Source organism: Cryptotermes secundus, unplaced genomic scaffold, assembly GCF_002891405.2.
Source record: "Cryptotermes secundus unplaced genomic scaffold, Csec_1.0 scaffold234, whole genome shotgun sequence".
Classification (NCBI taxonomy): Eukaryota; Metazoa; Arthropoda; class Insecta; order Blattodea; family Kalotermitidae; genus Cryptotermes; species Cryptotermes secundus.
Genome location: NW_019725843.1, coordinates 2,514,143 through 2,540,484, shown reverse-complemented (window position 1 = coordinate 2,540,484; position 26,342 = coordinate 2,514,143). Strand labels below are relative to the sequence as shown.

Genomic DNA, 26,342 nt, shown 5'->3' with positions numbered 1-26,342 from the left:
ACTCCAATATGTTAATAACAGTCCTCACATTTATGCTACTTGGATACAAATTTACAATTTGAAATCTGTTATGAATTTAAAAAATGAGTGACAGAGAATACTGCAAGTACATCAGATTTCTCCACCTGTTGACCTTGACTGTTCATTCATCACACAGAAGCAGAAAGTGAGTTTATGAAGCACTGCCAATAATTCACAGACCTTTAACTCCATGTTTCCCATACACCTCCATGGCCTGGTTCTTATGTGTTAAGGCCACCTTAGTGTTATTCATCGGGAATCGAAACTGTGACCTTATGGCTTGTAGCAACCTCAATTAACCATGCTACCGTGTGCCCATAAAAAACCTGTACTCTCTGAAATGAGATATGCTGCTCCAAATAGTTAATGGAAAATATATCCCTTCTCACCTTAAATCTAAGAGCGTCCTTATCGTACGGACTCGGTGTATAGTCTACAAGAGCTCGGGCTTTTCCAATTACAGGAGCTATAACCGATGTGGGAGTAGGAATGCTGACTGGACTTGAGTCACGGTCTTCTGCAGATAAGGAGCTGTGGTTACTTCCAGCTGCAGGAACGAGAGCTTGTGTGCCTGAAAACAATGTCCATAGCGTGAAAATTTATAAAAATAACAGAGATGTCAAGGGTGGAAGCAGATTGATTATCTCCCTCCCCCTTGCATATAACACAATGTTACACAATGAGCTCACTTCCCAAAATTCAGAATATTGTGATGTCTGAAAAGTAGTGTAACAGTATAGCAGACTTATAAATGGAAAATTCCATTTAACTATTTTGTCATAGGACCAATAATGGCTACACTGACAACAGGAAATCCTACCACTGTTGACACTTAACTCTACCCTCAGTACAGAAAATCCAATATAAAACTGCACCCTATCCTTTTTATCACATTTGTTACTTAACAATGCCATCAGTACTGGGATCATGCACCATCAATGATAGGATTATTAATACTTATGGAGGAGCTGGTATGATAAGAACTGGCAGGGGAAACAAGAGAAAACTGCCCCAGTGCCACTTCCTCCACCATGAATCCCACATTATCTGATCTGGGATCAAACCTCGGCCACAATGGTGGGAAGCTGGTGATTAACCACCTGAGCTATGGCATGGCCCCTTGCACCCTATTAGATTTTTTAAAATATTCTCTTCCCATCTTCACTTCAGTCTTCCAAGAGGCTACTTTCAAAACAGTTTGCCTTACCAAAATACTATATACATTTCTGTTTTCTCTATTTCAGCTACATGTCCTAGTCACCTCTTCAATTTAACTATCCTGATTGATAATAAACAATACCAATAAACGTTCTGTTACAAATTGTATGAAATACGTTCTCCATATTAAAGAACACAAAAACTGAACAGATTTCACTACTCCAACCTCTCACTCTTCCATCACCACAGTTTCTATATAGTCAAGTCTGCTCCTAGCCACAGTGCTATTAACATTATTTAACAGTGCAGATTTCTTGGAAGTCTTCATCCATATTCCATGATGACAAGGCAGCACTGCCCTGAAGGACTTCATTGTTATTCAGTGCCCACAGCACACTGTTGTCTGTGTTAGAGAAAATTGGAGGAAGCTGGATTTTGCATATAATACATTTAAATGATGTTAAGAGTACACAGGATAGAGACAGACTAATCCTGCCACAAATACGGTGACTATGTCCCTTTCTGTCTGCACACAGCAAAGCCCCATACATGAAAGCATTGTGATCTAGCTTTCAGAGATAATGACATGTACATAATTTTTATGTCGTTATGCTTCTACAATTGTGAATAGTATTTTTCACTTTTCTTACATCACAGAAACTGTCTAATATGTCATCTATCTAATTTATAGTACCTAAGAGTCTCCAACTGAGATTAAAGACGGTGGGTATACGATGCGCTGACCACGCGACACCTTCTATCCACAAAAGTTGGCACTAACTTCACTGACAAGTGGCACTTGCTCGGTCAGTATAGTTTGATTGCAGGCTAGAGGCCACGGAGTTTTTTTAAGAGGTCTCCGTTATGGGCCATGTATTTCATATTGTAAAATATGAAAATAATTCTGCCACCGAATAACAAATCTTTACTGTGTTCAGTTAACACAGGAAGCTAACATTTTCTTACAAAAACCATTAAGAGTGTCTGATGAAGGAATATGGATACTCACTAGACCCAGAGCCACTAGGCAAACTCTCAACAGAACTGGTAGAAGGGAATGCTTCTCCTCTTCGTTCACTGCCTTCTGCCACTGCTGGAGCTGGTGCTGGAGGAGGAGGATTTGGTCCAGATGCCCGCAATCGTGATATCTTCTTCTGGACATCTTGCCTCAGTCCACGCATACGACCAACCAGTGACACTCCACTACTATGACCGCCTGTTTCACCAGCCTGGAAGATCAAGAAATATTCAAAAATATTTTTTGAATCCACAGGTTTACAAAGTCTGTTGCTGCATGCCAAATCCCACAGAATAATGTTTCTTTTGTTTTAGAGTATCAACAAGCATAATCCAGCCTGCAGTGCCTTCACTAGTAGTTGCCTGGCAACAGCTCCAACAGTGGCTATTCCTCTGCTTCTGTGCTCAGTTCCTCTCTGAATGGCAACCCCCTTCCAACTAAGTCTTCACTTCACTCTGCTTATAACTCTCCGGCATGGACCACCACAGAAAATACCGTCTCCAACAGTACCTCTATTGTTGTGTGTTGGTTGTTGCTGTGGAGGTATGTATTTTTTTACTGTTACCCAGCAATGGCTCTGGTATATTTACTTATCACGTAGTTGTTGCATAGTAACAGTTCCACACCCTACAATATAATAATCAGAATACTGCAGAGGGTTTCTATTCCAAGCACACTACTGGGAAAAAGTACTGCATTGGAACCCTCATTTAATCACTCACTCAACTCACTCATGGAGTTGAGCCTTCCTTGAGAAGCTGCCAATTGTGCAGCTACTCAGAACTTTCCAGCATTTTATGGGACCCGAAGGTTCATTACTGTGTTCACAAGCTCCCTCCACTGGTCCCTATCCTGAGCCAGATCAATCCAGTCCATACCATCCCATCCTATCTCCCTAAGATTCGTTTTAATATTGTTCACCCACCTACACTTTGGTCTTCCCAATGGTGTCTTTCCATCTGGCTTTCCCACCAATATCCTATATCCTCATTTAATATTATCCAAATTAAGGTTATAACTCAGTCGGTATAATAATGGGTTATGGGTTGGATGGTCAATAAATTCTGTAAGAGGCAAGATTTTTTCTTTTCAATAATATCAAGACCTGCTCTGGAACATACCCAGACTCCTATCTAATGGTACCAGGGATACTTCCCTGGGGAGTAAAGTGGCCAGGGCGTGAAGCTGACCCCTAAAATCTACAATGAACTATACTCAATGTTAGACGTTTAGCGTTCAATAAGAATTATTCACTTTGGTACAATAACTGACAATTTTATAAAGTGGCCAACTTAAGAAGTGTTATTTTATAAGACATTTAATGGTACTGCTTCCTGGCATGGACTGCATAGCAATGAATACAAGGTGAATATGACTGGAATGATAACATGGTCTAGTTCAAGGAACTACATTGTAATTCATTCTACCTTCAAGACAGAATAAGTAAGTTCCTCTGAAACATTATAAATACCTTCCATCATGTTACGCTGTTATAACCACCAGTTCATAAATTTATGAAACAAATTACATGGATGTCCATTATTCTGTAAAGTCTTTATCTGGCTTAAAATGATGTCTTCACGTTAAAATAAGTCAAAGTTGATAACATAATAACTGGGGTAATTCAGTTGGTATAGTGACAGCCTGCAGACTGGACAGCCATGGTTCGATTACCGGCAGTGCAAGAGATTTTTCTCTTCTCCAAAGCATCCAGATGGGATGTGTGGCCCACCCAGCCTCCTATCCAATGGGCAGTGGGAGCTGTTTCCCTAGGGTCAAAGCAGCTTAGGCATGAAGCTGACCACTCACCTCTATCTAACACCAAGGTCAAGAATGTTAAACCTATACCTGCACTTCCCACTATATCTTAATGATGTGGTGCTTAATTAAGCACTGGGAAAACTTTGTTTACTTCTGTAATTTCCTATAAATAAGATGTACTGTGTATATCTAAGTTTTGAAGTTTTTATAGTAGTGAAAATTCAGGTGCTCTGATTGGCCACTCCTATTCTCCATGACATGTATCTTCCACATCAAATCTATATACTTGCCACTTTTCTAGCTTCATTAATTTCTATGTTCAAGATGGAGGCATTATGTTCTTCTGAATCTATCCAGCTGTACTACAACATTATAATGATATAAGTCTTATCACATTTCATAACTTACACTGTGGATTGTGATGGAGTGCTGAACTGTCTCAAGATCCTCCTGGTCTTCATAATCAGAACTCTGACTTGGGGACAGACCCTCCTCACTTGCACTACTCCGGCTCTGCAACACGACACACAGCAGCTCTGAGCAAAACCAAATGCACTTTCCAATGTACTATTAATGTAGTATTTAAACTTTTATGTTATCCAGTGTACTAAGAAATTCTCTAACTTGCTGACTGACAATTAGGGCCCTGTCCAAGTATCATCCCCCCCCCCCTACAAAATTTCTTTGAAAGGAAAAACCTTATATATTAATACAATTAAAAATGTTCTTATATTAATAAAAAGGAAAAGCATAACCCATAATGAACAGATGATTATTGGAATTTGGAATTGTCTTTTTATGAGTCAGAATGTTATGAATGTTTACCGTGTATGCAACAAGTTTTCTGAAGGGCTGTCCTTTGCCTCCATGTACAGACAGATAGGCAGGTGATGCAATGCCACAATGACCTTCTAGTTGTTCTGATCTGCTAGTGTCAATTGACATGGTGGACAGGCGTGATCCTGAAAAAACAAAACACAATAAATTCCTAAAATACAAACAAGTTAATAATTGCAAAAAAAAATGAACCGCCACTTCACTCTGCTACAAATTTAAAAGAAAATGAAAATCAAATTTTATTACTTTAATACAAAGAAGAATCTATATACACTAGGGCATAAAGATGAACAATGCCCCATTTGAATGACTTATGGGTCTCTTTATGAAGCAGTAAACATGGGGAAGACATGTGTCCAAGTGGCTGTGAAGATTTTAAGATACTATCATGATAGTCTCCTCAACAAATATGACCCTTTAAAGAACAGAGGTTATTGCATGTACCATCTACTTTTGGGGCACGCGGTACTGTAGTTGGTTGAACTACAAGCCGGAAGGTCGCAGGTTCAAGTACCGATGAGGTCATTGGATTTTTTCAATTGACCTAATCCTTCCACCCGCACTATGGCCCTGGGGATGATTCAGCCTCTAACAGAAATGAGCACTAGGAATTAATTAATAATTTCCTGGGGAGCAAAGCGCGGCCAGTGTGTAAGGGTGACAACCTTACCGCTATCTTTGAGCCAACTGTCTAGAGAATGTGGGACCCTCAATGTCTCACGACCCTATGGGCCTTCACGGCCTGGTACAGGGATAGCTTTACTTTTTTTTTTTTACTTACATTTTTACCATCTGCTTTTAGACAGAAAAGCTCTGGGCTTTTCTGTTACTCTGTATTCAAGAGTTTCATAATCAGTGGTAGGTTCCTGGCAGGGGCAAAAGATTTTTCTCTTCTCCACAGCATCCAGACTGGGTCTTAAACCCATGCAGCCTTCTACCCAGTGGGTACCAGGATCTGTTTCAGCAAGAGTAAAGCAGCTGGTGCATGGAGCTGAACACTCACCTCTGCTGAGGTTATGATGCATAAACAATATCGTAACTTCCCCCACACATTTTCATTGTCTGGTGCTTAACTGAGTACTGGGGCACCATAACATTTTTACCTTATGATTCTCAGAATAAACAACCATGATATCCCTACACCGCATACAACTGATTTGTCTTCCTAATAGAGATGCAAAGTGTAAGAACTTAATCTCTACAACATTATTTACGTTGTACATAAAATTCATGTTTCAGAGGGTTAAAAAATCACGAAATTTTTCAAAGTCATTATTTCTGATTTCCCAGCTAAAATTCTGCATAGAATTACTTCCCTTTAAAAATCTTCCTGGCTCTGCTATTTCACCTTTCAGGCATCATGTCACAACATTAATACTGAGTTAACATGCTTGACTGGATTCTGCATGCTAAGCTGTGAAGCTTCTTGGAAGTTCATTCTGAAGTAGTGCCATATGGTTGCATAATTATTGCCCTGATGGGATCTAATGTTTATTCAAAGAAGGTCTGCATAAATTGTGGATGCTGTGTCACCATGGTTTATTACAGTTTTCATAATGGCACCAAGAATTTTCACCTTATTGCTACCACAGCATGTGCCATCATAGATGAAGTAAAAAATTATCTCATTTTATCCTATCCTCTGTGCCTTTTGTATATTTATCTACTTCTCTCCTCCCTCCCTTATTGTTTTCCCATTCCTTTTATTTGTCTCCCTTGTCATAATTCCTTTCCATCTTCTTTCCTCCCTCTCCTTCACGTTAAAACATTTCCCTCACCCGTGCTCTTCCACACCTCTGTCCCTTTTGTTCCTATATCTCCTTCCTTCTTTTGCCCATATTCTTTTCCATCTTCTTCATTTGTACATCCCATCATCATTAAACTATCATAATCATAATAATGGAAGAAGATAAATTATGTTTGCCCCGTAACCTAAAAATGATGCATTGGATTACTGTGTACATGAAAGGAATTGTCTATTATTTATATGCAGAAATTTTATTTCTCCTTTTGTTCATAAAAACCAGCAAATTCTTCATCCAAGTTCCTGAGGGGCATGCGGTAGCATAGCTGGCTGAGGTACTATGCTACAAGCATCCTGATGAGGTGGATCTTTTTTCAGTTTACCTAATCCTTTCAGCCTCACTATGGCCCTGGGGCTGACTCAGCCTCTCTAACAGAAATGAGTACCAGAAATATTCCTGGGGGTAAAGGGCAGCCGGCGCGCAAGGCTGACAACCTTACCGCCATCTATGAGCCGACTGTATAGAAAATGTTGGAACCTCAGCATCTCACAACCCTATGGGCCTCCACTGCCTGTTACACAGATACCTTTACTTACTTTATTTTACTTTTTCATTAGTTCCTGCAGGTGATGCCTATATTTACAGGGTCAGTGTATTTTAGGCAGCTGAAAGTTGTGCTCACTAAGTCAGGACTAAGAATATTAATAGGAAATATGTGCAGGCCTATTTAAAGATCTTCTGAATCCCACTTTCCTTGAACGCACCTATACTCTGGACATCCGATCCTGCATAGTCATCACCTCGTGTATCTCTCATGTGTGGTCCACCTCCACCACCAAGGGGAATGATGGTGGCAGGATACGGGCCAGACTGGGGAACCAGGAGTCCCCTGCGTGCAGACCCTCGAGGAGTAAGTGTAGATCCTCCCGTTATTCCAAATCCATGGGCATGATGAAGCCATGCTCCTGGCCCATTAATTGATGGGTCACGTGGTATGGAAATGTCCCCAGCTGTCCGAAGAGAAATTACTCCCTCACCCCGAGGCTCTGACCTCAAGTCAAGAGTGAAAGAAACCCTAAATAAAAACATAAAGTAACATATAAAAACAAACTGTGCTTAGAGTGATTCTATGTAACACCAATATAATAAAGCTCATTATGTACTAATGATTTCATTTTTAATGTTACATGTGACATTCAGTAACTTTAAAATTTACAACCAACACCCCAATTACTGAGATGTATGTTCACCTTCATTCCACAGGAATTTATGGTGACTGCTAGGGAACTCGATAACTGATGTGTAGCTTCAACGAATGCTAATTCTTGCACTTGCATTCTCTTGACAGAATTCCACACATTTGAAAAATCATAACATTCTCTTCAGTACATGGTAAATTCTAAAAATTCATCATTTGTAAAGGAATTCAAAATATGAGATTGCTTTTACATCAGCCAGACAACTGTGGACCTAGTGTTGCAGGCAAAATATAGAATGGCTAAGTACAGGTTAACATGAGGGACAAAGCAATGGATAACATGGCGGTAAATTTTAAAGTTACTTGGTCACCCATTAATACATAAATAAACAATAATTTAAAAAGTTTTCAAATTTATTTTACTTACTGTAATATAGAGCTCAACAAATCCCAGGCACTAATCTCAATAACGCCTAGAATTCCTTCTTACAGAAATTATTGTGACTAGTCAGTGGTTTTATGAATGTGTATTGGTACAGATGAAATTCTTACACAAGTTCTGAATAATTTTTCTAGCCACATATTAAGGAACACATATACAAACCTGCCATTCTGAATCGCACCAAGTGGAACAGGCTGACCTGCATTGCTACCCATCAAGAAGTCTTCTGGATCGCTTTCATACGGAGGTTCATCATACCAATGAGGCCCAATGCCAGAACACCGAGCATCGTCATCATACATATACGTGTCATCATCTGGAGACAAAGGTTATATCATATGGTCATTCTATTATTAATATATTCATAGTATATTTAATTACCCTTTTCAACTGTGTGGAATGTGTTATATCCAGCAGCAAAAATATTTGTACATTACAAATTGGAAAGGACAGGGAAGGATGTGGCCATGGCACTTTGATGCTCGATACTGACAGTGTCATTAAATAAGAAATGTAATGTGACATCATGGCACATTTTAAGGTAATATCCCAGAATTTTCTTGGAAGGAGTGAGGAAAACCACGAAGACACAAAGTCTGGACAGCGGTCTCAGGGTCGAAATTCAAACCTGGAATCTCCAAAATACAAAGCTGGGGTGCTCTATACTTGACTGTGACATATGGGAATCCTTTACTGGCGGTCTAACTTGCTCACATGGAACAAATACTCACGTTATGAATTCATAATATTCAGAAATACGAGGTTCAACTGTGTGAAACAAACCAAAATAAGTAAAGACAATCTTCATGCAACCACTAATCATTTAATATTACTATCAGATACCATTTTTACATTCTCTACCACATACAGGATGTAACTGAGGAAAAAAACTCTGTGGTTTTAGTCCGCAATTTGTGCATTCATTATTACAAATATGCTCTTTCAGTTATAATTCACAAATTAAATATTTCTGGATAATATTGATATTGACATTTATTCTTGTTTTTGTATGTGGAACTAATACCCAAAGATTTTCTGCACCTTGCTATTACACCCTGAATATGTGAGTGCGTGTCTATATATATATATGTGTGTGTGCGTGCGCGCGCGCGCGCACGCATGTTTATGATTATGTATGTGTGTATGTTATGTTGCTCTCACATCATAACTGTTTTCACATAGTTAACTTAGTGGCAGCTATATACGTGTATTTGAAAATGTGCCATGTGAAGGGAAAGGTGCAACATAATTCACTGCTCTAACAGAAAAAGTGGGGAAGAAGATAAAGGTATGAATGGGGTTAAAGTAAGTATAGTAGGTGAAGGTTGAAGATACTGTTACGTGTATGTGTGACTACAGATGAGGTTCGGATTGGTGACTCAATTTATTGACCACTTATACACTTATGACTCATGAATACACTTCACAGATCACTGACACACATAGACTAGTGTCCTCAAACTATTACAGCTTCGACTAGCCGTTTCCTAGCAGCAGATTTTAACATAGGAACTATAAAAGTCTCACTGAATTACACACTCCAAATATCACACATAAAGTCTTCTCTTCACAACCAGACTTTCAACTGAGCACTCTTCCAACTAAGAGCTTAGAAATGAGTAAATTATTCTTAAATTTCATACATCCACAGGTCTGTATGCACTGGGAATCAGATCCACGTGTATATCTTACTTCTAAATGGGAATGATCTCAGGAATAAGCTACTGAAATACTGACATTAAGTCATGATCTACCATTTATATGTATAGGGTGATTCACAACATTATGTCTTCGTCTTCAGGTGCTTATACCTGGGGTTATTCCCAGTCAGAAATGACATATAAACACAGGCCCAATTCTCGAAGGTTATGGAGCTCTAACTGAAATTCAAGAATGGTTTGGAGTTATTCCACGGTAATTTTATGTTGGCAGAAAAGTATGCTGACATGTGCATGCATGACCTGAACCAAACAGCCTCCCCATTTTAGTTGTGAAGGGCAAATGGACACCATTCAGCATGTCTCTGCTCATGGCATGGTTGTAGTGATCCACAATACTGGCTGCGCAGCTACCCAGACCTCAACAAGTTAGATTTGTTTCTGTTGGGACACATACAGGATCCAATGTATGATCAAGAGTGGGTTAGATGAGATCACTGCTTTGTCACATTTTGGATGCTACACCTGGTATAAAGGACATTTTTAGTTAAGTCATTAAAGGTACATGCTTGATTCACAGATCAGACAACATGTGTCTTTGAGATGTACATTTTGAATAGTTACTGTAAATTCAGCAAATAAAAATTTATTTCAATACTTGTGAACTCTTTTTTTAGATTTCAATAATGTTAAGTCTATAATAATTGAGAATCAGACTTATGTTTATATAAGACACCTGACTGGGCATGAACTCATGTTTAAGCTCCTGAAATTATGACATGAAGTTGTGAATCATCCCATATACCTTCATCTTAGGTACTGTCTTGCAACACAGAACAGATCTTGTATCTTCATTTTTTTTTTAATTTGCACAGTGGGGAGTGGAGACCAGTTGGGTCCACTTGGCACAGCGGCCACTGATTGGCCTATTGTACCTGCCCGGTGTGATTATACTGATGGAGAATTTGGTGGAATGAAGACTGGCAGAGAAAACCTACCCCAGTGCCACTCTGTCCACCACAAATCCAACTTGACCAGACCTGGGTTTGAACCCGAGCCGCCACAGTGGGAAGCCAGAAACTAACCGCTTGAGCTAGGCCGTGCCATAGCTCAGGCGGTTAGTCACTGGCTTCCCACTGCGGCGGCCTTGGTTCGATCCTGGGTCTGGTCAAGTGGGATTTGTGGTGGACAAATTGACACTGGGGCAGGTTTTCTCCGAGTACTTCAGTTCCCTTGCCAATCTTCATTCCACCAACTGCTCCACAATCACCCTCACCTATCATCTGGGGCTGGTATAATAGGCCAGAAGTGGCCACAGTACAAGGGACTTGTCCCACCCCACTAGCATTAAAAAAAAACATTTGAGCTATGGCGTGGCCAACAGATCATGTAACTACTAATTTATATTCTGAACTCACACAGCCTACTCAAATCCAATCATAACAAAAGAAAAACGGTTTCAAGAAATTCTCCTAATATGCATTCTTTATCAAGAAGATTTCAGCTGACAACAGAGAGACAATTTTTTTTTTATTTGTATAATGATGATGTCTGTATCTCAGACTACATTGCATCAAATGGTAGGGTGGACGAATAATGAACTGGAAAAGATTTGGAAGGAAGCAGCCATGGCCTAACTTGGATACTATTCCAGCACTTTCTTGGATAGACTGAGGAAGACCATCATATACCTCACTCAGGATATCCAATATGTGGTTTGGGATTATGTCCAAGCACATCTTGAATATAAGTCTTGAATGTTAACACTAAACCAGCCTGCTCAGTGACAAATTACAGCTGGAGATTTGCCTACTGAGGAATCAGTTTGCCTACAACTTTCAGGTGTGTACTCATAATCTCATATAGCACAAATACAATTTTATTGTACAGAGAGATGATGTATTATCCAGCAGATTATGAAACTGTTTGTCTGCATATATCATTTCAATTACAAGATGCAGGATATATTGCAAGGGGCAGATGATAGTGTAGTTGGTTGAGACACTACGCTACAAGCTGGAAGGTCATGGGTTCAAGTCCCAATGAGGTCGTCAGATTTTTTCAATTGACCTAATCCTTCCAGCTGCACTATGGTCCTGGGTCGACCCAGCCTCTAATAGAAATGAGTACCAGGAATATTCTTGAGGGTAAAGGGTGGCCGGAGGAACACAGCATATAAACAATGGCAAATAATGGCATATGTGGATGATATTATAGTATCGAGATCCCTAAGAGCAATGATGAAGACATATAAAGAAATAAAAACCATAGCAAAATAACTGGCTTATAGGTGAAAGTAAATAAAACTAAAATGCTGACACACTCCAGAAGGAATCCAAGGCAAACTGGAGAATTAACATGGAAGGGAACGAGATAGAAATAGTTGAAGACTTCATATATTTAGGATCGAAATTCCATAAAGATGGAGAGGAAAATCATGAAATAACAAGAAGAATAAAACTAGCGAATAATGCATATTTCTTCTTACTATCAGTTTTTAGATCAAAGGATATACATCGAGCAATTAAAACAAAAATACATAAAACAATAAGACCGGGACCTTATTATGGAAGTGAGGGTTGGACGCTAAAGAAGAAAGAGGAATCAGTCATCAATTCATTCGAGAGGAAAATACTAAGATGAATTTATGGACCAATAAAAGAGAATGGGATATGGAGAATAAGATATAATAAAGAGTTATACAAATTATATAAGGAGCCAGAGATCTCAGTGACGATAAAGCTAAAAAGATTGCAATGGGCTGGGCATGTACAGAGAATGGCTAAGGAGCATATCCCAAAGAAAATATTATACAGTACAATAGGTGGTAGGAGACGTGCTGGGAAACCAAGAACTAGATGGATTGATGCGGTGGAAGAAGATGCGAAGAAGTGAATGGGTGTAAGGATCGGAAGAGAGCAGCACAGGATCGAGAGGAATGGAGGGGCTTGATAAGGGAGGCCAAGGCCCAACATCGGGCTGTTGCGCCATATAAGAAGAACAAGAAAGGGTGGCTGGTGTGTAAGGCTGACAGCCTTGCCACCATCTATGAGCGAACTGTCTAGAAAATGTGGGAACCTCAACATCTCACAACCCTGTGGGCCTCCATGGCATGTTACAGGGATAGCTTTACTTTTTACTTATTTACTTTACTTTTTAGGATATATTGCAAGGAAAGAATTATAACAGACATGGCTCTCATGTGCTATCACAGTACCTTTAAAAGTTTCACACACAAGAGATGAATTGTGAAAAGAAAAAGGAGTCAAACACTTTCATGAATATCAATGTATAATCCACTCTCAAGTAACTCACAGGAAATGGATCACCAAGTGGTGGGAGCAAGTAAAGCCACTACTTCCCCTTCAAGCTGACGTGTTTGAATTATGAATTCATATTAACAGAGGGAAAATTTATATGGGGAGAACAGACTATAAAAATGGTGAAGGTGATCACAAGTCAATGTCACTTGAAAAATGGCCAACAGAAAAATATCTTCAACTGCTAGACACCACAAATAGTAAAAATACTGCTAGATCATATGTTTTCAGGAAATATCACCTGTGTCTGAAGTAGAGAAGAAAAATAAGAGCGAAAATTATAAATTACGGAGAGAGAGTAGTTTCCTTGAAATAAAACGAATGTAAGAAAAATCAATTTTGTGTGTGAATTAATCTGAAATTATGCTAACCATTATGAACCTTAAACAACAACCTGTATTCTGATAATTCAGTTACATTCATTAACTGAAAACCTACCATACTATACAAGCAAATGCAGCTGAAAAAAGTCATTAAATAAATGAATAATCATAGCAATGATCAGAATGATGTCTCCAAGAAGTGCGGGTATCAAAGTGAATGCTGTCAAATTATTTATCAAACCTAAATCAACTATAAATGCATGAGAGAGGTTACGGACTGTAAACACTTCTGAAAACTAGAACCTGTCCTCCCCCCTCCACACACGCACGCACGCACACACCGACCACTCCGGTAATTTTCCTCAAGCCATGAAGTCAAACAATGGGACAGTACTTTATAAGATGCCATACTCTGTTCCCTCCACATTCTTCTAATTTTACTATCATTCACGGACATCGCACTATGCAACTTGATTGAAAAACTGTCATTAACATGAACAAAATCTTGTGATACATGTCATATGGCCTATGCACTTTAATAGAGCATCACTGGACCTATATATGGATTGAGATGGTGTAGCAGTAGAGCTCTAGGCTCACGTCCTTCAGCTAGGACACCGGCCATCCTGACTGAGAATCTCAGCAGTTCTCCTCATTCCCTCCAGCAGACACTGGAATAGTACCTCAGTTAGGTCATCATCATTTCCTTTCTAAATCATATCCAGTTCATTATCTAGAAATCATCCCACCATTGCATGCTATATAGTCGAGCTATTGATATCATCAGAAAGTAATAAAAACCAGGAATCTTCCTGGGGGTAAAAGGCAGCTGGCACGGCACATAAGGCTGACAACTTCACCACCATATGTGAGTCAACTGTCTAGAAAATGTGGGAGCCTCAATGTCTCAGAACCCTGAGGGTTTTCACAGCCTGTAACAGGGACACCTTTACTTTTTACCTTTATCTTACAGATAAATCAAGATGTGGCCTACTTGTTCAAGGCAGCTGCAGTTGAAATACTGCATCTGAATATTACTACACTGTACAGTATGTTGGCAATGTTCTGAGAGACTGCAGACCATATTTTTGGCTGAAGAATGTCATCTTTGTGGATTAATGCTTTGTAGTCTTGACAGAAGTTCACTGATGTTTTGGAGGAATAAACTGCCCCTATCTTCTCAGTCAAATAGTAAGCCAAATAAGAAACCAGCGAGAAGCATGTTACAAGCACAAACATCAGCTCTAAGAAATATTTGGCAAGGTACAATCAGTACCACATCTAGATCTTTATGCAAACTGTCCACTGTTTCTTTTCTGATTTTAACCAAAAATTAGGAATAGTGATAACATATTTTATTAAAATTCTCTAATATCAAATTAGAAAACTCAATTCAGCAGTCCTGAAATTGTTTCATGTGTACATAGATGGAAGGATAGAGCAAATTTAATAGACGTTCTTCATGGCTGAAAATGTGCCTAAAATCTATGCATTTAAGTCATTGATTATAGTATTTACTTGTTTCATTTGATTCTTAGAAAAAACAATGATTATTTTCCCAGATAGCATGAACTGGCTGACACACTCTTAGAGTCTGAAGTGACATATCTATTACAAAGACCATAAATAAATAACTGGTTTTTGTAATGGGGATGCAGGGTGGCTTTATTTTTGGGCAGGAACTATTTTTTTTAATATTATTTATATGACTTCAAATTTCGAAGTCCCAAGAAAACATGACAGACAGTCTCCATATAATTCCATCCACACCATGGCAGTATTTGTGTACAGCATGTATGTGTATCACTTCAAGGAACGCAACATACTAGCAATAGTACAGAACGACATAAGAATAGACTAAGCATCCTGTATGGTAATCTTCTTGCCATGCATGTTACTTCACTGTTAGTCTGATCTTCATTATACATCTGACTATAAATGACTACTAATACCAACTCCTGTACATTCATCCTTTACCTCTTTGATAATTAAAGTGATAATCCTTCAAAAGCTTCCAAAATAACTGCGTAAATTTGCAGAAATGGAGTTCAATACTCACCCCTGGGCAAACCTGGTCTTACTCCTTCCCTTCCAATTTGCAACAACCCTTGTCGAATATCACGCAATATCTGAAAGAAGCAAACGTTATAATGAATGGGGGTATTGAGTTGAAGGAGTGAAGAACTGAATTCCGTGATCACGTCACTGTTAACTGCAGACCTCAGCAACTTTAGAAAGACTAAGTACATGTTATATTACAGAATGTACAACTCAAGGTTATAGTCTTCTGAGATGCGATGCAGTATATTTTGACACAGAGCCAGCATGGCTTCATAGGAGACTGCTGCCGCCATCTTCAGGGTAAAAGAAGCTAAGCTTCCTCGAAAAACTGGTACCTAACTACCGAACTACACAGTGTCATATTTCAGAAAACTACAATTTTGATCCTTACAGCTGTGATAACTTCAATTTTCATACATACAATTCTTGTCTGTGATAAGTTTGAACTATGCAAGGTTCTAGCAGCGTAACCAAGCAATTCTAATATATTTTACCTCATAACAAAATTTCATACAGCATACATCTTCCTGTATATCTCTCATGCTGACTATACTAACTCTTTAAAGCACCGTTGTAACGTTATGAAGCACTTGTTATAATGTCAAAGAAATAACAATTCTGCACTCTGTCAACATAGTTTATTTATCATTTCACATGATTCTCAGAATAAACAGCCATTATTGTCCTAATTAGTGTTAATGGATCTGTCTTTGTAATGCTGATATGGTGTTTTCTGTCAGGTGGGAACATTATTTAGATGAATTTCGGGCTTTGTGACATATGTAGGCATGTCTGTAATCTTGAAGGCTTTCAATTTTGCTTCAATATCTTGTCAGATAAAGGACCTAAAGCAATAATTTAAACAAATTCCTTACATTGTACCTGGCCAAGTACCATGTTATGGTTCCTACATATCTCAGGTGACCATGATACTCTCAGTTCAGTAAGGAGCAATAGTGGAATGATGATCTGCAGGGGAAAACTGAAGAAACTGAGAGATATACCTGCTCCAGTGCCACTGTGTTCACCTTGAATCTCACATGAAGTGACCCAGGACTCAGCCTGAGCCTCTAAAATAAAAAGCCAGTGTCGAACTACCTGAGCTATTGCACAGTCAGAAAAATCTGTAATATTGAATATGGACTTAGTAATTCTCCTCAGTGACATACTGTTAAATGTGTCAATATGCATTTTCTAGCTCCATTAACTGTTTCTGATCCTTCTAAAATGTGAAGATGCACCAGGGTTAGAGATCTCTCTCCATTATCATGCCCAGATCAGCTCTGGGACCCATATGGCCTGCTATCGAATGGGTAGGAGTGCAGCAGTCAAATCATGAAACTGACCATGCACCTCCACCCAATACAGAGGACTATAATGTTTTACATTCAAGAAACTAATATATCCACAATGTGGTGCTTACTTTTTTGTGGTCTACTTAATGATGCTGTCAATTAATTTTTTTTTTAATTCGCTTAGTGGGGGGGAGGTGGAGTCCAACTGGGTCCACTCAGCACAGCAGCCACTGACTGGCCTATTGTAGCCTGCCCCGGATGATTATGATGATAGAGAATTTGGTGGAATGAAGATTGGCAGGGGAAACCAAAGAAACCGGACCCAGAGCCACTTTGTCCACCACACATCCCACTTGACCAGACCCGGGATCAAACCCAGGGCACCACGGTGGGAATCCAGCGACTAACCACTTGAGCTATGGCGCAGCCTCTATGTTGCCAATCAATTCAGACTATACAGCATCAAATGATTGGATGATAGTGAAAATGAACTTGAAAGGATGTGAAAAATATGGTCTTTGGACTTTACTGGAGGGGCATGCAGAAAACAAGAAAATGTCAGGATAACAGATGTCAAGGCAAGGATTTTCAGGTCTTTACGAATATACATTAGAAATGCTACAGCCTGCATCAACGTGCTTCGACACAGTGGATAACGCGTCATTGTGTAAAAAAATTAAATAAAAAGAATCTTCGTTCAGTTAACAATTACCTGACTTTTGGTAACGAGATCTTGATGTGTGTTAATAAAACTGTTATCCTTTTGTTTCCTTCATCTGCTCGGGCTATGAGATGAAGTGAGCATTAGCAAAGACAGAATGGGGGTCTAAAAGGGAAAAGTATGTATAAATTACATGAGATATATCTTGGCTGACAAATATACTTGTGGTAGTTGAAATAGAAGTATTGCTACTGATTGGCGACCTTGAACACTTTGAGTGTCTAATGAAATGTCTAAGAAGATTTAGGTTCTATGGAACCTACATCTTCACTCTCTTAGCTGACAGTTCTACAATATTTTTGGGGGGGGGGAGGTGCAGGATTGGTATGCTTCTGGAATACAAAGCAGTAAGCTTACTTGACGAATTATCTGCAAAATATCAGGCCAACTTAGCTGTTGGAATCATGTGATGTTTCACATATGGAGTACAATGTCTTCTGTAATGTTCTGAAAAATGAAGTTTTCATCACCAGATGTAAGAAATGATCCAGAGTAGAGCACTTACCGGGCTAACTGGACGTGAAACAGGTCCTAGGACCTGCAACACACTATTATCAAAAGCATTTGGACTTAGATACTTGGTTGTATTGGCAGTGAGGGGGGCTATCATTAACAACAAATTATCATTGTTGTTGTTCTTAATTTATTATGATAAAGGTAAAAAAAGGTAAAGCTATCTTCGTAAGAGGCGTGGAGGTCTATAGGGTTGTGAGACGTCGAGGCTCTCACATTTTCTAGACAGATGGCGGAGAGGTCGTCAGCCTTACGCGCCTGTCACACTTTAACCCCATTAAGATTCCTGGTACTCATTTCTGTTAGAGGCTGAGTCGACCCAGGGCCATAGTGCGGCTGGAAGGATTAGGTCAATTGAGAAATCCAACGACCTCATCGGGAATCGAATCCGCGACCTTCCGGCGTAATATCTAAAAATCCAAACTAAGTTTTCGTGATTTTAGACAAGAAAACCTACAGTAAATTGCGGATTCTAGTCCTGCTTTTTGGAGGCCTCGGAGCGACTGCCACGGTTGCCCCCCTCCTGCTTAGCCAATACAGGTTGACAGGTGTCCCGTTCTTAACACAACCGGCACCGCAGTCAATACTATAACCACAGAACATCTTTTACATGTTTGTTACACGGAGTGTATAAAATGAAGGCGTAATATCATATTCAGACTTTATAATTTAGGAATTTCTGTTTCTGGGCTCTGTTCACCGTCGCATATTCTAAAATGCCATGAAACAACGGTCGAAGTTTAGAGAGTCAATAATTCCTAGTGCAACACACCCCCGGGGGCCCCTTGAGACGCGACTTAAATAGTTCTGAAATTGCAGCGACAAGTTTTATGCGTTTTCTTGATTCAGAGAAAAGCAGCCAGAGAAGGGGAAGCACACCCACACCGTTCAGACGTTAAGACTGTGTGGCCTCAACGGCATTTTACAGTTTTAACCCTCCCCCCGACACACACACACACACGCACGCACAGAGACTACATTTAAAGCCGAGAATGGCATTGGCATAAATTATGGAAGTCTTAAGGCGCGTCCACATTACTCGTGCTCGTATTCGTGCTCGTGCTGGCCAGGTTTGTGCTCGTCGGGAGACTCGTCTGGCTTTTACTTGTGCTCGTACATCTTCGTCCACACTACTTCAGCTGCTCGCCAGGCTTCGGCGCGTGAGGATCCGTATATTTACTCGTAGTGTGTATAGGCTGTAGTCGCATTTTAATTTATTGGCTATAGCTTTTAAATTAAAAATTTAAAATTTGCTTGTCTCGTGACTTGTCATATCGTCCACATTACTCGCGAGCATAGCGAGTCACACGAGCACGAGCATGAGTAATGTGGACGCGTTAGAACTGGCCTTGCCAAAGCTCAGGCGGCTAGTCACCGCCTTCACACTGCGGGCCCGCCCCAGCGCCACGCTGTCCACCACAAATCCCACTTGAACAGATTCGGGATCGAACCCGGACCGCCGCGGTGGGAACCAGCGACTAACCGCTTGAGCTTAGTAGACATGAAAAGCAAATATTTGCATTATCTGAGAGAACACAGTCTGCAAGTGTGATTAAAACGCTTCTAGAGGAGAACTGTGTGCATTTTGCTTTTTATAATTATGCAATGTTTCTTAAAGTCTTTCTTCCAATTATACGAGACAAAATATGTCACAGAGAATAAGTCATGAGGAATAATTTGTTAAGCTCGTTTCCTTACAAAAATAACTCTGTTTTCGAGAAAATAAGGAATTACACGACTTCTAATTACCAGACAAGCCATACTCGTTAATTATAACACAGAGGCTTTTAAGTCTACATAGTTAAATAACATGAAACGCAAACATATTCCATTCTACATTTTGAAATCAAGAAGAAATCCGCTTTTATAGAAATAACTTTTCACGCCTTTCACAGAGTAGATTCAGACCTGTTTCGAATCCACGGCCAAGCTCTGAATGGTCTTCCCATATTATTTTATTTAAACTGTAAATGAGTTTCTATCCGGTGGCAGTGGTATTACAATAAGACACAACACACAAATAACACACACTACATAAAATGAATACAATGCAAATACGTTTTAAAACTACAACAAAAACAATTACAACTATCTCTACACTCTTTCGTTTCTGAAGAACAGTTTTCTTTTAATCTGTCATTGTCCATTCTCTACTCCGTAATAACATTTTGTAAATTGGAAACCTGATTTGTTATGAACTGAACCAGAGCTGGAAATGGAGGACAGACACAGTGAGACATCGTATACCTGACACCAGAGCGTTTTCGAAGAAGCTCTTTCCACTGTCTAGAACCGCCCCAGCAACGAGACATCCTGGAACGAACCCCGCTGTTACACTGCCTGAGTATCTATCTACTTCTGTTAAGCCATTTTCACCCCCACATTGAACGCACATTTGGATTCTTCTGTGTGTCTCGGGTCTAATCTGGCACATTCCAAGACACTTCTTAAAACTTGGACGTCAGCAGCTTGGATTTTACTACTGGTAACCTTTTTCTTTTACTAAACCGAAGCTTCTTCACTGCTAATAAAAGTGTGTCAAGTATCATCACTTTACACAATTTTAACTTTCTGACTTGTCGTTTTAACGTTATCTTTAATGTCCCATATATTCCTTAATGCCGATGTATTACTTACACCACCGCCACCTTCGTAACAAACCTCATTTCCCAAGCTGAACTATAATCGAATATAAAATAATTAAGAGCATGTTCTTCTGGGACCGATCGGTCTAAGACATGAACTGTCTTAGCCCGCTCAAACACTGCCATCGCGGGTTCGAATCCAACTTAAGGCATTGTGTGCGTTTATTCTGTGTTTGTGTTGTCTTATGTGCAGGTAGAGGCCTAGCTACGGGCTGATCCCCCGTCCAAGGAGCCCTACCGACTGTGTATAAGATCAAGAAACTAAAAAAGCGGCCAAGATCGAAGAAAGGACTGCAGAACCACAGATAGAGAGACAGACAGACAGATATGTAGATAGATAGATATGCCAATTTGAAGTGCAAAACTGTGCTACAGTAATGTAATACCTTCCGTTGTTATGATTTACGATATTTTTGTGATTAGGCAATTCAGGACGTTTAAGCAATGGGATACGCAGACAAAGACATCAAGGAGACGTAAGAACGCAGGAAAGGAGATAAAAACGGGAGACGGGCTAAGGATAATTTGGTCCAGGCTAAAGATCAAGGGAGGATTCGTAGCGGAAGAAAAGGAGAAGAAATACACCTTAAAGTATTTTTCTCTCTTTCTGTGCCATTTCAGACTTTCCAGAGTCCCAAAAACCTAATCGAGAAGAGTGAGATATGAAGCCACAAGCAGTACACACACTTCCGAAAACCTTTATCCTTTCAGACAACAAACCAAAATACAGCGGTCGTGTGTTTGCATACGAGACACCTCACGGTTCCCAAAAAAGGAATTCCCTTCTCGGAACCACATAAGTTTAACTGTAATGCTTTCAGTCCTCTGATTAATTACGTACGTCACTATTACATCCACTAACTGATTTCATAAGAACGCCTTGACTTCAAACATTTCCATTTCTCTATCTATAATATCAATATGGCGGAGTGCGAACTTGAGGGACTGCAATAACACTTGCGATTTTCAGTGCGTGATCTTGAAAATCTGGCATGCAGTGTATGAGAAGTATTACGCACCATGTAGGATTATAACCCACGAAACCAGAAAATGGTTTAAAAAATACGGAGTGCCAAGACATGAAATGGACTGAGCTGATTAAATACAGAGTTCGGCGACTGGTTTCTGTAACAACACTCATGAGCCTTTACTTCCATACGAGGAAATTTCTAGATCAGCTCAACAGCCATTATAGAACATCTAACACTGTTTGGTCACTAACATTCTGTTTCGCACATCCTGTTGATCTTAGCGGAGTCTGTAACGTTTATGCGTTAAGAGGGGAGCATTAGCTGGTGTATGAAGGTGTGGGGTGGCTGTGTTGCCACACACATAACGCGTGATCATTGTATAACACTTCCCAAACGTCTTCGTAGCGCCCTGAGCTAAAAGGTTGAGCGTTAGTCGGATTGCGAAGGGGTGGGGTGGCTGTGTTGCCACACACATAACGCGTGATCATTGTATAACACTTCCCAAACGGCTTCGTAGCGCCCTGAGCTAAAAGGTTGAGCGTTAGTCGGATTGTGAAGGGGTGGTGCGGGCTGCGCTTACCATACACAAGCAAGAAAGAAATGGTCTGTTTCGTCATGACCTGCTCTTGTGACTTTGCTCATTTAGTTTCAACCACTATCCTGGAAAGATCATTTAGATGCCAGCATTTTCAGACGAGAGTTTCCTTCTTCCGTGAAGCGACAACACTGTAATTTGAGCCATCCCCACGTCGCTGTTGTCAGTTTTCCATACAACCTGTAGCACAAGGCGTAGAAATATCGTTCCTATTACATTGTTTGTAGTTAAGTTATCGGCAACGTGGCAAAGAATTGTATGACCAATTGGCAACGTGTGAAACATTCAAGAGTAATGGTATAGTGGAGTGGGGACCAGGAAAATTGGTTGCTGCGTCGCGACAGGAACGTCTGAAACCAGCTTTATGGCGTCTCTTTTTGAAACAGGAGCTGGAAGCATCATTGAGGTTTAATTTTCATTGTGGGGTGATGTTCTCTGGTGACGCTGAGCGCCAGAGAACCTGTTTGTGGGGTGGGTGGAGCGGGGACGTTACAGTAGTGTGGGGTTGAGGCATTCCCAAAGGAACTCTAAAAACGACTGGCGAGGTGACACTAAAACTTTTATTGTGGGACCAGAAACGAAGAATGCCCCTATAACTCTCTCTTACTCTCCATACTATCTCCCCACTGTCTCTCTAGCTCTCGCGATGTCTTTCCCGAAAGTTTCACCAGCATAAAGCGGCAAGGAGCAGAATACGTCCCTGAATGTAATTTCTTGTTGCGAAAACTTAATCGACGAAGTCAGTTCATCTCAGAGTCGGAGATATGTGTTTGAAATCAATTCAATAAAGCGAGATCTGAGGTTCTCACAGCGATGAATAAATCTCTGTATTATAGGATTAAATACCGTTTATTCTGGCAGAAAGTTACCAACGTTTCGGACGAACCTGTTGCCTCCTCGTGTGGGTTATCCTGAAGATGGAAACATGTTCCCTCTAGACAGACGTCTTGACCAAGACGAAGAATATTTTAGAGCGTGGTCTTATAGATCATGACACCATGTTTGGTTGTAACTGACGTTTCGGAGGAACCTGCAGGCTCCATCTTCAGATGTCCACTGAACGTCGCAGCTAAGAGGGTAGCAATTCTGCTTCTCACTTCAAATCTCGGTGTGATTTAAATCTTTTGCGGTTTTACTCAGTATCTCCAGGCGAATTATGGTGCTGACTTAAAAAACTAGATCATGACGAGTCCTCCCATATCCTCTCCAACTGACTGTTCACTAGTCAGCCTGTAATTCATCGCTACTTGCCTTCAGATGCTGATACAACAACGTTACGAGAACTTGAGATAAATAAATAAGCACATGAATGATGCAGATGTCCCTCCATATCTGAAGATGGGGGCACGCGGGTGCGTAGTTGGTTGACACACTATGCTACAAGCCGGAAGGTCGCGGGTTCGAGTCCCGATGAGGTGGATTTATTCAATTTACCTAATCCTTCCAGGCGCACTTTGGCCCTGGGGTCGACTCAGCTTCTAACAGAAATGAGTACCAGGAATATTCTTGGGGGTAAAGGGCGGCCGGCGCGTAAGGCTGACAACCTTACCGCCATCTGTGATCCGACTGTCTAGAAAATGTGGGACCCTCAACGTCTCACAACCCTATGTGCCTCCACGGCCTGTTACAGGGATGATAGCTATACCTTTACATCTGAAGATAGAGGCAGTAGGTTCCTCCAAAATTGTTTTTTTTTTTCATCTGTTTATTTTCAGATATCGTAAATTATTATGTATATTAGATTTGAGGTAATGGGGAGTTTTAGCTTCTGGAATATAACACCGTCTAGTCCAATCAAAGGCGACGTTTCGGAGGAGCATATCGTCTCCATCTTCGGGGTAGAAAAGTCAGGAAAGAAACCAGTATGAGACAGACAAGCATGGCCTCTGAGGTTGATGTTGAAGTTCCTACGCCTATGGAATAATATCCTATGATAGTGCCATGAGAAAAGCCACAACTCACTTCGTACCGCACCCATTTCCCCTTCATCACCCTATGATTTGTTTCTAGGTCCTTCGATGACCGAACAGTCAACCTTCCTACTAAGTGATCTAGTAACTAAACTACAGTTTCTATCAATATCGTTCAAATACAAGCTCCAGTTTATATGCAGCTCACATTAAATTTAAAATTTCGCACAAAAAGAAAAGCTCGCTGTAAAACAATCGGAACGTAACACAAAATATGACGCATGGAGATCTATATAATGCAACCTCTACTTTAAATGCCTTTCGATATGATGCGAATTTAAGTACATACAAGAAAAGCAATGAGTTTCATGCATATTAAGAATTATTTCTGCAATGTTACTGTTGAATTATGCAACAAAAGTTTAGTGCCCATGTGCGCGTGAGAAACTTCAGCGTTCAGTTCGCGTAAGACGTCAGTATAAAATGGGCAAGATGGAGTCATATGAAAATAATTTATATGTATAGTACATGCACATGAAGATTACTGGAAATGAAAACTGCCGAAGAAGTCGTTAACAAATTGGAGCATAGAATTACGATTCCAACAGCAAAGTGTTCAAGTAGACCGCAGGTTGGGGTTTCGGCAGTATAGATATACGTAGTCACACTTGATCCTATATCACAGGGCTATCTTTTTTTTTTCTTTTCCTTCCGGCACGCATTTTCAGGACTTAAGGGACCATCCATAAATGACGCAACACTTGGAGGGATAAGAAGAGTGTGGAAGGAGGGTGATGACCGATAGAGGAGGGGGAGAGGAAGATAGGCCTATTTTGCTATGTTCTCAAATCCTTCGTCACTCTTTGTCACGCATCTTCAGTAACAGTATACTTCCCTCTAAAATGACGTCACGTTAACAAAACCGGGTGAAGCTCAAAATTTTACAACACCATTTCCCCCAAAACTCTCCCGTCTAATCTAGTAACTTCTACTATTCTTAGTCATTCATTTCTCAATTTTCTTGTTATCATACAGGAATAGGCAAAGCAACTTAAACTTATTAGAAGTTTCCTATGATAATATGAAGTGCTACATTTTCTTAACACAAAGGAGTACCTCTGCAACTGGTTTTCTTACCTTCTAAATCCCATGCTCACTGTGACATGTAAATCCACTGCTCGGCAACGGCTTATTGAAACACGTCTCCGTTACAACAGCTAGGTAAAGTTTGTTCACATAGCAACGGCAGAAAGATACGCGAAGTAGAAACCCTTGGAGAGAGTGATCTCTATGCGGTTCGACCAAATCCTATATCATGGAGAGACAGACTGTAAGATTATATATTGGAGAGTCCTACCGAGTAGTAGAAGGCCGTTCCGAGAACAAGACAGACCAGATCACCGAATTCGTACAAGGAGAATCTAAGCGTGGAAGTGTTGAAGACTTTGTGTGTTACTGTAGCAGTAACATTCTGAAGCGTTATAAAAATGATCATGAAACTGAGATATCAGCCCTATGTCCAACGTGGGAGCGAGAGGAGAGAGATTAATTACTTACCGCGTTACCAGTGTGAGAGTGTATATGAGGACTTACCTTCTTTCGAATGCCTCCAGAACATTCTTACTAATATGTGGTGTGTGTGTGTGTGTGTGTGTGTGGAAATCTCCCAAAGCTAATAAGCAATTTATTGAAATTTTGTAACATTTCAAGAAATTGTATCGCCAGTAAGCCTATATTTTACACTAGGGCCTAACAAGTCTCAATAACAAAAGCGTCGTTAAATAATCAACTAAAAATTACGAAATACAATAGCGCTGGCTGGCTCCAAACCATGTACGTTCCTCCGAAACGTCAGTGAACGTCTAGTCATCGCCAGAGCACTTCAAGTATAAAATACAGTAGAACTTGGTTATAACGTCATCAAAGGGACCTAAAAATAGTGTTGTTATAAACGAATGTCGTTGTAACCGAAATGGGCACTTCCACAGTAGCCTTATGTTAGTCACGTAAAAATCTACCAAAAACCGAGTTAAAATGTTGCATTTTTTAGTGAAATACATAGTTAAGTACAGACTAACGTAACATTAACGTGGAATTAATATGGATTCTCCATATCGTTTGTACTGTAGAATTCACCAAACCAAATTCGC

General features: G+C 40.1%; 1 protein-coding gene across 1 annotated transcript in view; it reads right to left on the bottom strand.

The window, feature by feature from the left end:
• The window catches only part of LOC111863656, a 596,698-nt gene that overhangs the window by 7,925 nt on the left and 562,431 nt on the right, over nt 1-26,342 (bottom strand). Inside the window, exons 10-16 of the mRNA XM_023850153.2 lie at nt 15,541-15,610; nt 8,343-8,496; nt 7,305-7,615; nt 4,784-4,920; nt 4,367-4,471; nt 2,189-2,408; nt 411-592 (exon numbers count right to left, since the gene is read on the bottom strand). Of these exons, the coding sequence (XP_023705921.1) occupies nt 411-592; nt 2,189-2,408; nt 4,367-4,471; nt 4,784-4,920; nt 7,305-7,615; nt 8,343-8,496; nt 15,541-15,610 (1,179 nt within the window). The remainder of the gene's footprint in view (nt 1-410; nt 593-2,188; nt 2,409-4,366; nt 4,472-4,783; nt 4,921-7,304; nt 7,616-8,342; nt 8,497-15,540; nt 15,611-26,342) is intronic.